Source organism: Neopsephotus bourkii, unplaced genomic scaffold (assembly GCF_033783945.1).
Source record: "Neopsephotus bourkii isolate Nb327-2 ecotype Australia unplaced genomic scaffold, CSIRO-AGI_Nbou_v1 NB_1820, whole genome shotgun sequence".
Taxonomy (NCBI): domain Eukaryota; kingdom Metazoa; phylum Chordata; class Aves; order Psittaciformes; family Psittacidae; genus Neopsephotus; species Neopsephotus bourkii.
The window spans coordinates 5,835,654-5,849,189 of NW_026902293.1; the positions used below are offsets into that span (position 1 = coordinate 5,835,654).

Consider the following 13,536-nt stretch of genomic DNA (forward strand, 5'->3'; position numbering starts at 1 on the left):
CACTGTGTATGAGAGTTTTGATACTCTGCAAATGATAGCAGCCAGAGAGCAGGTGCAATAAAGTATAGTTTACCTTCTGTTACAGTGACTGCAAGTCAATATAGTGACAGATTTCATCTCCTTCAGGACTGGACTCCTTCCCTTGCCATGCAGCAGGTATGACAGCAGAGCGAGCTGTAGAATAGCACAGTGCTGTGAATTAAGTTACATTCAAATTAAAGCGAGATCGGGAACACATGTGAAGCTCACGCCACACCACAAACACAACAGGAAGGCACTCACGTAACCATGTCCTCTTCTCTGGTAACAAGCATCCTGTGATGTGGCACAACCATCCCCCTCCCAAAAGGCCACAGCTTCCAAGCTGCCAACCCAGAAAACCTCTACTGAAGTTTCCTTCTGTCAGAGACAAAACCTCTGCTGAAAGTGTTTCAAGCAAACATTACTGTAAATGCTGGAGCTCAAATGAAGGAACTCAGTCCAAGTACATCACTGACTTGTAAAATTCAAGGTATCACTTGACCTATTAAATGAGGCTAAAACACAAGAAATCCTATGCGCTTGAGAAGTGTCCTTCTCAGGCACTGATGCAAGGTACAAGTACCCAGCACCCTAAAAACACAAAACTCTGCAGTAAGCCTTATCAGTGATGTAAAACTATGGTAAAAAGTGTCATCTACACAAGAAAATGAACTCACAATGCTGCCATCAAATAACTGATTTTAGATGTGGCTGTACCTTAATTTGTATCTTCATACCTGAAATCTTTCACACAATTCAGTCAAATGCCAGATGCTTCCATGTACACTGATGGATGGGATTAGAACCAGTCTGTCTAAATCCAGTCTGGTAGGAAAAGGCAAAAGCCCCCTTTGCAGGAAAGGTGTCCTAAAACTACTCATGTTTTACTCCAGCACCTTGACGAGCTGTACTGGTTCCTATCAGAGCAGGTGATGGCAATATTGCACAACATTGAAGAACCACAGGTTATTTATAGATATCATACTGAAATATTGCTATATACCTACTTATAAACTAATGTGTCGTTTTAATGAAAATTAAGTAAGCCTGTATCATGTTGCAGAACTCAGATTGCTGTTGAGGTCCTGTCTTTAAACCAAGTCACAATGTGAGTCACAGAAGATACCTTTTTCAGTGTTAGTTTTCAAAGCAGCTGCCAGCTTGGCACATATTTTATTAAAAAATATCAAAGAGGAATCAGTACTTTTCCACACTTAACCCTACAAATCCATGCAGGCTGTAAGGAAGCTGCAGTCTCTCCACAGTAAATTACTCTGCATACAGAGCCGTTAGTTACCTCTTTGTTCTGACAGCTCCAACCACCACTGGAAGGTGTCCGCCTTTCAAAGACAACCTGTTAAAATACAGCTTTTCTGTTACTGCAGGTTATAACCAAAGCTCAGTATATCCCACTTGATCCTTCTCTGCTAAAGTCAGACAAAGCAAGAACTTGCACTGGCAGAAAAGGAAGGAAATTCACGCGGGTTCACACAAATGGTTTCATTACAAATTTATTTCTTTAAACATGGCCACTTTGAGATTAATGATACTACTCCAGGGAACATGAAAGAATAATAAAACAACTTCATTTTAGAAGGGAAACAATCAGGTAAGTCAGTATTTGCTTTTCAAACAGTAAAAGGCCAAGCTCCAAGAGGCAATCCATTTTGGCATACGAGGACTAGTATTTTCAGATCCAAAAGCTGGCTTAATTTTACAGTGGAAGCTGACTGCAACCTTAGCTACCTCTCCGTGACGCTGGACGGTTGTAACTCAAATGTACACGAGCATGATGTGAAAAGAGGGGTTTTTTATTAATTAAAAGTTAACAGCAACAGGCACGTATTAAAATGAATATGGCAAAGCCTTTACAAATGGCTTTACGCTGAAGCTCGCTCCCAAAAATGGCTGTTGCAACAAACTGTAAACAGAATTAATAAACAGTCTTTTACAATAATAACAGGGAAATACAAATGAACTAAAAGAAAGCACCAGTTTCTCAAACTAGATTACAGTTGTGCTTACGGTACTTAAACCAATGTAAAACAAATTACAAAAATGGAATGTTTTAAGTTTAAAATTAGTCCTTTAATTTTGCCCTAAAAAACATTTTCTGCTTTTCCCATCGAGACCCCATTGTCGTGGGTAATGTTTCAGTAGAGGGAGGAATACGTAAACAATGCACTTTTTTTTTCATTACCATTATTATTGTGTTTCAAATCAAAAACAAATTTGGTCACTTAGCTTTGTGCATAGTTTAAGGCATCTGTAGCAATTTGTTACAGTTTCCTCCCCAGTGTGGCTGTTCATGAAATTGTCACATTCTAGAAGAATAAATTAAAAGAAAATAAAGAGAAAAATAAAGAAAATCTAAAGAACAAAACAAGAATGTTGCCGTTCAAACCCTTCCCGGTGCCCTCCCGCCCTCCCCCGTCCCAAACATACTCACACACACGCACACATACACACACGCTGCAGCGAAAGGGGCATTTGTACCCTTGTTCTGAAGGACACGCTTCCCATCCCACTTTTATTTCAGATTGGCAAATACCCTGAGCTGGTTATGGTGTTTTAGACATTCCACCTTTTTTTCTTGCATGTGCAGTTCAAGTGTACACGAGTGAAAACAACATGCGATGTTCCCACTGCAGAATCGCAATGCAGTTCGGACGCTTCCCCTCCCACCCTCCACCCCCCCTTTCCCATCCCATCCCATCCCTTCCCAGATTCAGAAGTGTTTTCTGCCGTTAAAAAAAAACTCGCATTCCCATATAGCACTGGAAGAAAGCTTGGCTGTGCTCTATGACGAATGCTCAGTTCCCAGTGCACAAACAAAATCATGGCAAATGGGAGGCTTTTCTGGCATCCAAAGAAACATGAGCTGCAGTCTCCGCTTTGATCTTTTTCCTTTAAAAAAGCAAAAGAAAAACAAACCCCCAAGTCAAGTGGTTCCTTCACAGCCATGCGCAAAGGTTAAGTCTAGAACCGATAGTTTCAGAGTACATTTGTAAACATCAAGTCTTGCCAGAGGCAGCAGAGGATGGGCACTTCACATTTCAGTATTAAAACAGGGACTGAGTGGAAGGTATGCTTTGAACACATTTATCCAAGTCTTGCTAAATTCCAAGAAAGTGGAACAATCCATCTCAAGTCTTAGATTTGAAAAGCGTATTCCAAGTATCACAAAAAAGAAACAAACAACCCCAAAGCCATGTGGCACAAAGTTTTCGTACTGTTCCGCCGAGGCTCAGTCACTGCTGTGCTTTGCATATTCAAGGTTCCGAACGAAAACCAACTGAGGCGTATGCATATTGCTCTGTGTTCAGATCTTGCAGGTTAAAAAAACTCTAGTTCAAATGGTCTGTGTCAAAGGAAAACTTGGAAATAAATAATGCTGGCATCGGTTTATCATCTTACCAAAGCGTTGGGCTGGCAAGTATCTCCTTTAATCCAACCGCGCAGATACCGAGAGAAGAAAGAGGCAGTTTTGTCGTGAAGACTGAGGTCAGGACAGTCGAGGTTCCTGAGGTAATATGTCTGAGTCCATTTCCTCAAATGCGGGGTCAACATCGTCACCGCTGCCAGTCTGTTCCCTCTGCACCCCCTTCCAGCTGGCTTTGTTCAGTCCCAGGTGGCCAAGCATCGTCTGCGACAGCCTCGTGTTGGAAAACCGGGCCCATTCCCCAAACAGTGGTTCCACTAAGTAGGTCATAAACCCTTTGAAAACAAGCAAACAGAGCCAGGTGAAAACAAAACAAACAAAACAGAAAAAAGAAATTAAAATACTCAAACCTAGTATTTTAAATAATATTTAGTAGCAAATAATTCACAGTGCATCAGACCACTCTGTTCCACCATGCGGTTAAAAGTTATCTTTACAAGATAATCTCTCAAAATGTGTAAGATTTTACTAGTCATATTATCATAGAATAGTTTGGGTTGGAAGGGACCTTCAAAGGTCATTTACTCCAACCCCCTGCAGCGAGCAGAGGTATCTTCAGTTAGATCAGGTTGCCCAGAACCACAATGGATTACAAATCAGCTTCCTTTCTCTCACCACAATGACCAAATAAAAAGGAAAATACTGGACAACACTAAAAGGAGCAAATCTAAACACCAGCAACTAAATTACACTGATTTAGAAAACCTAGAAGATTTTATATCAAATTGCCCCACAGACATACTGAACTATGAGGGGAAAAAAAAAAATAAAAATCACAATATTAAGCTAAAAAATATGTTATAGAATTTTTTAAACCAAAAGGCCACAAAACATTTAACACACAAACATTTATAGACACATTTCTGTGTGTATTTATAGTGTCTATTTCCATGAACCAAAAATGCAATGGTAAGACAACCAAAACTGAATCTGTCAACTACAGAAATGTATCATTTCCTAACACCCTAAATTAAAACAGTGCAGCTGATTGAACAAGTCAAGTTTTGCCACTAATTTAAAGCACTAATTTACACTGTGTGGTTTTATTCTTCTTTATGCTTTTAAGTGAGTTCTAGTCAATCTACATAAGCAACTTTATTAAAAGTAACTATAAGAAGTCACTTTACTCTTTTAAATCCAAATCAAGCTCAGCCTCCAGGCCTGCCAGTGCAGCCCCTCTCATAAACACTCCATTCAAGGGAGAAACATTACATAGCAAACTAAGAAAAACCTCTCTTCGTGACAAAATGCTGCCACGCACATAGAGCAGCTACAGTCTTTAGGGAATGTATCTAAGAGGTACTTGATTCAAGTTTTATCCTGAAAGAAATCGACTGAAACACATCAAACTGCAGTTACCAATCTGGATGTTGGTGATAGTTTCCGTCTGTCGGTCACAAAGTGGACTCACACCCAAGTGATACTTTTTTTCAATATCTCCTAAGGAAACAGAAGTATAATACAAACCCTTCAAGTCATCACATCTGGACACAAACAGAGCGAAACACTACCAGAAATGAGTCCTGCAAGTTGGTTAACAAGGATGGTATCTTGCAGCTGGTTGAATGCACTTATTTCTCTCACCCATCTCCCCAAAAAGCAAGTAGGACTATCAGTCAGGCTAACAGTACTTTGCCATCAAACAAAAACCATCACATTGGATTTTTCCTGAAGGATTCACATACTTCCTTGCAAAACCTCCTAGACTGCCACAGAAATGACAAATTAAAATCCTCCTTAGCAATAGGGAACAGCTTAGTCTTCAGAAATCACAGAATCTTAAAATAGTTAGGGTTGGAAAGGACCTTAAGAGCATCAAGTTCCAACCCCCCTGCCATGGGCAGGGACACCTCGTTCTAAACCATATCACTCAAGGCCTCGTCCAACCTGGCCTTGAACACTGCCAGGGATGGAGCATTCACAACCTCCCTGGGCAACCCATTCCAGTGGCTCACCACCCTAACAGGAAAGAATTTCCTCCTTATATCCAATCTGAAATGTCTTACTAAAGGCAATTTGTTGTTCTGCTTCCCCATCACCTTTATCTGAGAATTAGCTTCATGTGATTAGCACCAAAAAAATGCAGTCTGTTCCCCATTTGTTGCATCCACACACAGATTAGCAGGTCTCAAGTCAGCTAAACCAGCCTCAAGAAAGGAGCAGCACACTGTATTAAAAAAATTAATCATGGAGAAAATTCACTCCACTTGTCAATTAAAAGCTTTATTAACTGCTTACATAAGGCATTAGCCTTAACTGCACAGTAACTAAACATCTCCTCTCTAGCTCTTACCTGCTTACCAACAGGCCTCACAGCTCAAGTTTATATATTAAAGACACATGATGAATAGAACCACTGGGTAAGTTTGAAGTGAGCATTATTATCCACCCGAAGCATCTTTCAGGCTGAGGGATCTATTGCACCACCCATTCCAGGTTCAGATTCTAAGCAGATTCTTCGCTGGGTTTTAGTAACGCTAGCCTTTTGCAAGAAGTACAACCCATGGAAGTAAAAGAAAAATCCCACACTGTAAATCTCTACTAATCCTAAATATAAATCCCTTTATTTGCAAGCAGCTATGACTCATGGTCGCTCTCTCCACAGTATACATTATGTACCAACAGATACTTCTACTCTTACTTGCCTTGGTGGAAGAACTCCTCTGTCACTTTTTCACTCCACTGCTTACTCAGCTCCCACGTCCGACATGGATTACAAATATCAGCACACTTCAAAGCCATCTAGTATGTTAACATACAGCATTAGATCACCATTCCCTCCAACAGAAACATATGTAATTATTTATGTCCTGACAGCAGATTATTTTAAGTTTTGTGAATAACAAACCTACCTACCATTCGTGCTTCTCTGCAAAGTTATGTTCTGTAATCATGTCTAAAAAGTGCTCAGGGAACTATCAGATCTCATGATCATCTCTGAGTAATATGGAAATTCAGGCAAGTCAAAGTATTTCGATGGCACTATATTTAGTATACTAACTAGTACAGGAGACAAGAAATTCAAAAAGAGAGATGAAGTAAGCAAACTGCATTTTCTATTTCTGGCTCCAAAGTTCATGGTTTTAGTAATGGTTTGCACAAGACAACTTCTCATCTGTTCATCCACTTTCTTTTATAGCCCACAATATGAGCCTAATAATAAACGTCACTATAAACCTCAAGAGACTCACAAGGCTTTTGTTTTTAGGGTTTGCTAAACCTCTTCTCTAGCACAGCTGAAACTGATTCACAATAGTACTGCTTTCCTTTCCTCAAGTATGTTCTGACAAAGCATTTCACAGTTCTGAGACTGCACTGGAGTCCTCAGAAAAACTAAATATTGTCTTGGGCAAACAGCTCTCCTTGCTTTTGCAGCTCAAAGTTACCAGACTTACCAATACACATCATCTGGGAGGAGTGCTGGGAGAGGGAAAGATTGAAGGGGAGGGAACAACCTTTCTGTTAATGCAACAAAATGACTAAAAGAGATTTCTACTTCATTTTGAGAGGAGACAGCCTGGCAGAAACAATACTTAGCATTTTAATTAAATGACTTTTGACACTAAAATGCTGTTTTCAAAAATATCACCAAAAAGGATCACCTGTAAAATGAAGTGACGATGGTTCGGGTTCTCTAAACATAGGTCTCCTCTATCCAGATGGGATCGGAACATGGACAGATACTCATTTTGCTGACTGATGTCTGTGGCAAGAATGAGATCACCTATCTGACTTTCCATCAGCTGCCTGAAATTAGTGATACCAAACATTTAAAAAGAATAACAATTAAAACCAACCATCACTATTTTTACATGTCTTTTTATCATATTCTTTATTATACAAATACATGCATTTGAGTTTGTACTATAATCAGCCTTTCCATTGAACTCTTTTTGTTTTCCCCTCTCTGAAGAATTCCTACAACATCCATAGAAATAGCAGGATGTTTCATTAGCAGCATTCAGAAAGAATGAATCACTCTTTAGCCACTCCTCCCCCTTTTTTTGCCTTAAAAATGTACAAGCCAGTTGTTTAAAGCTTATTTCTTGTTCAAGTAGGTGAAGAGTCTACTTTAAACTAAAGTTGTGGTGGCAGAATGACAAAAGGCTGCCAAGTTTAATCCAAACACGTGCTCGACTGTATGAATACACATCTTCAGTGTGCTTACAGTAAATGTTATTTTCCACAGATCGCATTGCACCACAAACTGCTCTACTCCAACAGCATGGTATCCCATGGTACCCCACAGCATGGTATCCAGGAATTCTTAAAATAGATCATAATCTACATTTTCTATTCAGAACTGCAGTAACTTCGCCTGTTTTGCAAGGCTTACTTACTGAAGTGACAGTTTACTTACAACTTTAATTAATCTATATTACTTTGTTTAAACATACCTGTTTTCTAATGACATGTGTGCAAATAAACCAGACTCTCTCAGCAACCCCACTGCTGATCTCCAGTGATGGTTCTCTAATACTGAGGTATTCTGCAAATGAAAAAGATGTTACAGGTATTAATCAATGACTTTTTCTTAAACTGAAGAGCTACAGACTTAAGAGTGGTACCAAACAGCTTCACTGGATCTTTGGAGCAGTGTTTTGCTTTCTTATCCTCCCCCCACATCCCCGGGAGGTTAAAATTCACAACTCATTAACAGATTAGGATAGGCCGGTTGAGACAGGCTGAGAAAGTTGGGGCTCTTCAGCCTGGAGAAGAGAAGGCTGCGTGGAGATTTCATAGCAGCTTTCCAGTACCTGAAAGGGGGCTATAAGGATGCTGGCGAGGGACTCTGCATTAGGGACTGTACTTGACAGGACAAAGGGTAACGGGTTACAACTTCAGCAGGGAAAGTTTAGACTGGATATAAGGAAGAAGCTCTTTACTGTAAGGGTGGTAAGGCACTGGAATGGGTTGCCCAAGAAAGCTGTGAATGCTCAATCCCTGGTGGTGTTCAAGGCCAGGTTGGACAGAGCCTTGGGTGACATGGTTTAGAGCGAGGTGTCCCTGCCCATGGCAGTGGGGTTGGAACATGATGATCTTAAGGTCCTTTCCAACCCTAACTATTCTATGATTCTAACATTTTGCTAGCTCGCACATTGGTTTTTTTATCCCAAAGATGTGGAAACGTCTGGATTCAAGCCTACCACTAGCTAAACTGTACTCCTCAGGCATTCTCCAAATCTGGCTTTAACAAGGTAACCAATTTTGCCCTTACCTTATATAAAGTTGCTAGGTAATGGTTTGTTTTAATTAGGAAAGGTTGGTTAACACCTGGGTGATCCAAATCATGTGTGGCAGCTGCTATTAAGCTGAGCAGGACATCCCATGGAGTTAAAGATTTGGAAAGCTGTAAGATAATAATGACAAATGTAATTCTGTTAACAATGCAAGTGTGCCCATAGGAAAAAAAAAATGCATGGATGTTGCACTTTTGTTTCCTTTTTTGATAAGTAATAGCCAATAGAAACTCAGAAAAATTTAATAACATAAAACTAATTCCACTGACTTTCACAGTTATTTCCCCTACATAATTTCAACAATGGTTTAAGCATTTTTCTTTCCGAATAGGAAGGTTCAGTCTTTTAAAAATGCTGGCCCAGAAAATTCTGCTTTCTGGCTGCTAATGAAAGACTATTCCTAACCAGATCCTGTAAAAGCAGCAGGTTCTTAAAATTAGCTCTCCATCTCATTTACCAATTCTGTCTGTATGTGTCAATTCTGCTTTAAATACAGACTATATTTTAAAAACTATAAAAAACTTTCATCTTTAAAGAAACTAATGCTCTGGAAGACTTCAGAACCGTTCAGAATGGATTTCTACTCTAACATAAAATTCTATTTCAAAGTCTACCAGGCAAAGAACAAGAAAGAGGAAAATCTGCCAAAAATAAATATTTTTAAGAAGTATGTGCATGTCAGTTAACTCAGTATGAAACTGCAAGGACTTATTTTCACGGCTCATAGCTGTTACTACTTCTGGTTGGGAGGTTTGAGAGTTAAATTGAGTACTTAAACCAGAGAGGACAGTTTCACCTGCATGAAAGTGAAATGCATGAAGTTCATATTCCCTGTTGCATTCACCATCTATCATGCCTCACATGCTTATAAATACACTTTGGTGCAACAGAACCAGTAGTTGTATGTTACTAAAAATGCAAAGTCTATGCTTGCATCTGAAGAACTATAAAACTTCCATCACAAGTATTAAATAAAAAACATGCAGAGCTTCCAAACTGTGTGCCATAAAAAAAGCTCATCATGTCTCAGCTGCACCAACAATTAAACTGAAAGCAGCACTGAGAAACTGAGTTGGAGGAGTGGGCAAAGAGCCTCTTAAAAACACCCATGAATCCAGAACTTTTACTTCAGAATGAAGAGCTAGGCTATTCAACAGAACCCCAGACTGGGGATCAGCTGCATCACGGCAGAGAATTCCTCACCTGGCTAGAGAGTGCTACAGTTTTCAATGTCATACACAGCAGGATTTAGCCTTGAAATTGTCTGACATCACTTAACAGCAGACTGCCAGCAGTCCACGTAGTTGAGAAACAAACACTCAATTCCCTAAGGTCTGTCACAATGCCCTTGTATTAGAAAGAAGGCCAAAAAGAATCCTGATGTCTTCTATAAGGTGCCTCTAGCAGAAGCATACTATTCATGAACATCAAAGATGAGCAAAGCAAGGGTAACAGTCATTTCTGGAGGAAAATAACCCTACCACCACCACCACCCAAATGACAAATACACAGGTATATTATTGCCAGCTCTGACTCGGACTGCAATTCTATGCAAATGTCTTGGGGCAGAGCTCTGCAATCTTAATTTCCTATTCTGGTTCAGCACAAAGTCACACAAAAGACGATGCCAGCTCAGGAGAGAAATAGAAAGCAAAGCATACTGCTGAGTGTGAACCCACAGCCCCAGCAACACAGAGACTAATTCCCTGCCTTTTTGTGTTCAAAAGGTTGTTTTGTTGAGTTTTTATGTTTAGTTGCTTTTAATAAAAAAATGCACATACACACATATGTGTACATATAAAAAAATGTGTGTATATGTATATATATATGCATATACATGTGCATATGTGCACACAACCCACCTATACGCACACACACATATAAAGACACGTATTTCTGTACATCCATGTGATGTCAAAGTGAGAATGCTCCCTTACCTTGGGCTCTTTTAAGTAACAGTGCATGGCCTGAGTCACATCAGCAGCATGAACTGCATTATGGTAAGGGTTTTGACTGTGATAATCTTCTTGAACCATAACTGGAGGAAAATAACAAATATCCAAATTTAAATAAAATAGCAATTTTTTCATGTACCATTTTATATATCCTTGTTAGGCACAGAAATATGCAATATCACAAGTTACACACACATAAAAGTGTCTAAGTCAATAAATTGTCAGTTGAACCACGACACGGGTATAAAAGATTTTTATGTGAAGAAACAGTATTTCCTACAAGAAATCAACTACATGCAAAGTCATTTCAGAACTAAAATTAAACAACTTTAAATCAATATATAACCTGAGATGCTTTTACTTTGAGAACTTCCCAGGAAAAAGCTCCCTTTCATAATCTAGCCTGCCTGAATGTTGAGGCAACCTGAAATACAAAATGGAGATGACACTACATACCGAAGTATCATGCATTGAAAACAGACAGGATCAGAGAAATTAGACACTGCTTTCCTGTCATATAAAGTGATTTTCTTTCCCTTTCAGGAGAGTGGTCATGGTAAGCCACCTCTACAGTGTTTAGGCACCTTCTCATACGTGTTTGTACTCAGGCAAAATTAAGCCTATATACAATTTGGAAAAGAGTATCGTTTAGATGATGGTTTGACTAGCTACTTCTAGATTCAATATCCCCTATTTAACTTCTTCTTGGCTTTCCTCCATTTTACTGGCTGTCTTTAAACATCATAGGTAGAATACTTCAAAAGACATCAACATTAACTTGAGTACAAAGAGTGACAGAAGTAGTGTTAAAAAGTATAGAGGGGGAGAAGATCTGAGGCACAGCAATCAAACTATATTCTAAAGTTCTGCCTGATATGACACATTAGCTCTTTCAAGCAAACCTCAAAAGAACATTTTCCCAGCTGACTACAAGCTGTCAGTTCCATTCAAACAAACATGCCCACAACCTCTTTTCCTACTCAGTTCACAAGCCAGTACCTTTAGCATAATCGTGACTGTAACATTGCAATATTACTGCCATGGTATTTGTGAAGAGCTGTGGTTCATGAGAAGTCAAAATACTTGTAACCATTGTGTAATGTCAGTAGTACTCAACATATAGCTGACATCTCATATGGAAAATAACAAAAATAAGCATCTTCAGTCTCTATTAACCTGCATCAGAACTCCCTTTCATCTATTTCTAGTTAAGACTATCATTATCTTTTGATAACCAGTTAACTGATTCAGTCATTCCTAACCTGTCTTTCAAGCACTGTTATTTGCTAAATCTCAAGTAGCCAGGAAAGACGGAAGATGAGAAAGAACACACAGTTACAACTTCAGTAGCCTCAGACCAGATTTCTATCACAATTTTCTTCACATCCACTGTATCAGCTCACAGGTCAGCCAATCTACCTTTTTGAAACTGGAAGGAACTGAGTCAACTTTAAAATAACATGAAATGCAAGACAACTGAAATTTTTTACAGCTGAAAGAACTAAATAATGAAAACAAAAACATTCCCTTCTTTGAAAAAGCATAAAAGTATTCCAAATGTGATTTCTCCCTTGTTAAATGACAGCTTCGCAACCACAAAATTGTTTTCTATGACACTGCGAAAGCCTGCTAAAAGGGACCAGAAACTTCTTTCTGCTGCTCAGTCAAAAAATTATAATAAAGGCATCCTACTTTACAGAATAAAAGGCAATGTCACAAAACAACTGAAGGAAGTCTCGCACCAGCATCTGTGGCTATGGTGCAGGGATGCAGTAAGACAGCTTATTCAGCTGCAAAGTGACAGTACCACACGGCTCAAATATTCTGTATCACACTTGCAACTCCTTCCAATTGAAGCACTCCAGTGCCATGGGCCCCAACACTCGAATAAAATTGTCTTGCACTCTATGAAGAAAGTATGCCCACAGTAGAGTGCTTATTTGTAGGAGAGTTTGAACAAACAAGAGGTAACATCCAATTGGCACCATGAAATATGGCCAAGCTGGCACGTTCAATATAGTTTGGCATCTACATAATGAACTTTGGAAATGAAGATTAAAACAGAACTGAAAATCAAAGCAAAGAAAGGAGCCCTCTAGCCTTCCCCCCAAAAAGTGTCACACAATGTCAAATATATTCCTGGTTTTTCAGATTTAATACAATACAGTATCTGCTACAAAACTACTAAACTTGTTAATACTTGCTTGGATTTAACATGGAGATTTCTATACTCACAGAAACTTTTCACTGCACAACCTGGACTGCATCAGTATTCTTCAAACTTTATTGCTAAACTGTAACCAGCAATTCAGTTAAGGTATCAAAATGCAGACAAACAGCAATATTCATCATAATAAAAAGCCATATTTACCCAAAAATCTACGAAGTTTCATCGTATCTAACTGGAAGTGTTCAATTAGTCCATGAAGATTAAACAGATGAAAGGTTAAGCTGACTAGACTGTTTCCTAAAAATAAGATGAAAATACTAATTCATTGGAAGCCATGAAATCAGTGACACTTTCATAAGAAATTTATTATTTCAAATAAACTTGTCACAAAAATTATACAAGCAAATTTCTCTACACCAATTTATGATAAATATATAAATCTTACTGCATAAGATTCCATTAGCTATCTCCTCTAGTGATCACCAGTGTTTATGCATAATCATAATGCATTCACTAACTGTCCACTGCCAACTGATAGGAGGAAAATGTTACAGAACATTAAAAAAGCAACAGGTTTCAACATGCAAACCTGTTAAAATGGTATTTAACTTTATAAATATTACAATGCAACATATCACATAGACATAGAGCTTAAAACTGAATGCAAAAATAATCGGATAAAAAAAAAAGCTAACCAACACCATCAAT

At 38.8% G+C, this 13,536-nt stretch overlaps 1 protein-coding gene across 5 annotated transcripts in view; it reads right to left on the reverse strand.

Annotated features, from left to right (window-relative positions):
* Nucleotides 1-1,516: 1,516 nt before the first annotated feature.
* The window catches only part of PDE7A (phosphodiesterase 7A), a 75,539-nt gene continuing 63,519 nt past the window's right edge, over nt 1,517-13,536 (reverse strand). For all 5 annotated transcript variants that reach the window (XM_061342789.1, XM_061342787.1, XM_061342791.1 and 2 more), the window contains 8 exons: nt 13,030-13,125; nt 10,641-10,741; nt 8,682-8,813; nt 7,861-7,952; nt 7,066-7,210; nt 6,109-6,205; nt 4,823-4,903; nt 1,517-3,738 (listed from right to left, as the gene is read on the reverse strand). In XM_061342789.1, the coding sequence (XP_061198773.1) occupies nt 3,527-3,738; nt 4,823-4,903; nt 6,109-6,205; nt 7,066-7,210; nt 7,861-7,952; nt 8,682-8,813; nt 10,641-10,741; nt 13,030-13,125 (956 nt within the window). In that variant the 3' untranslated portion in view covers nt 1,517-3,526. The remainder of the gene's footprint in view (nt 3,739-4,822; nt 4,904-6,108; nt 6,206-7,065; nt 7,211-7,860; nt 7,953-8,681; nt 8,814-10,640; nt 10,742-13,029; nt 13,126-13,536) is intronic.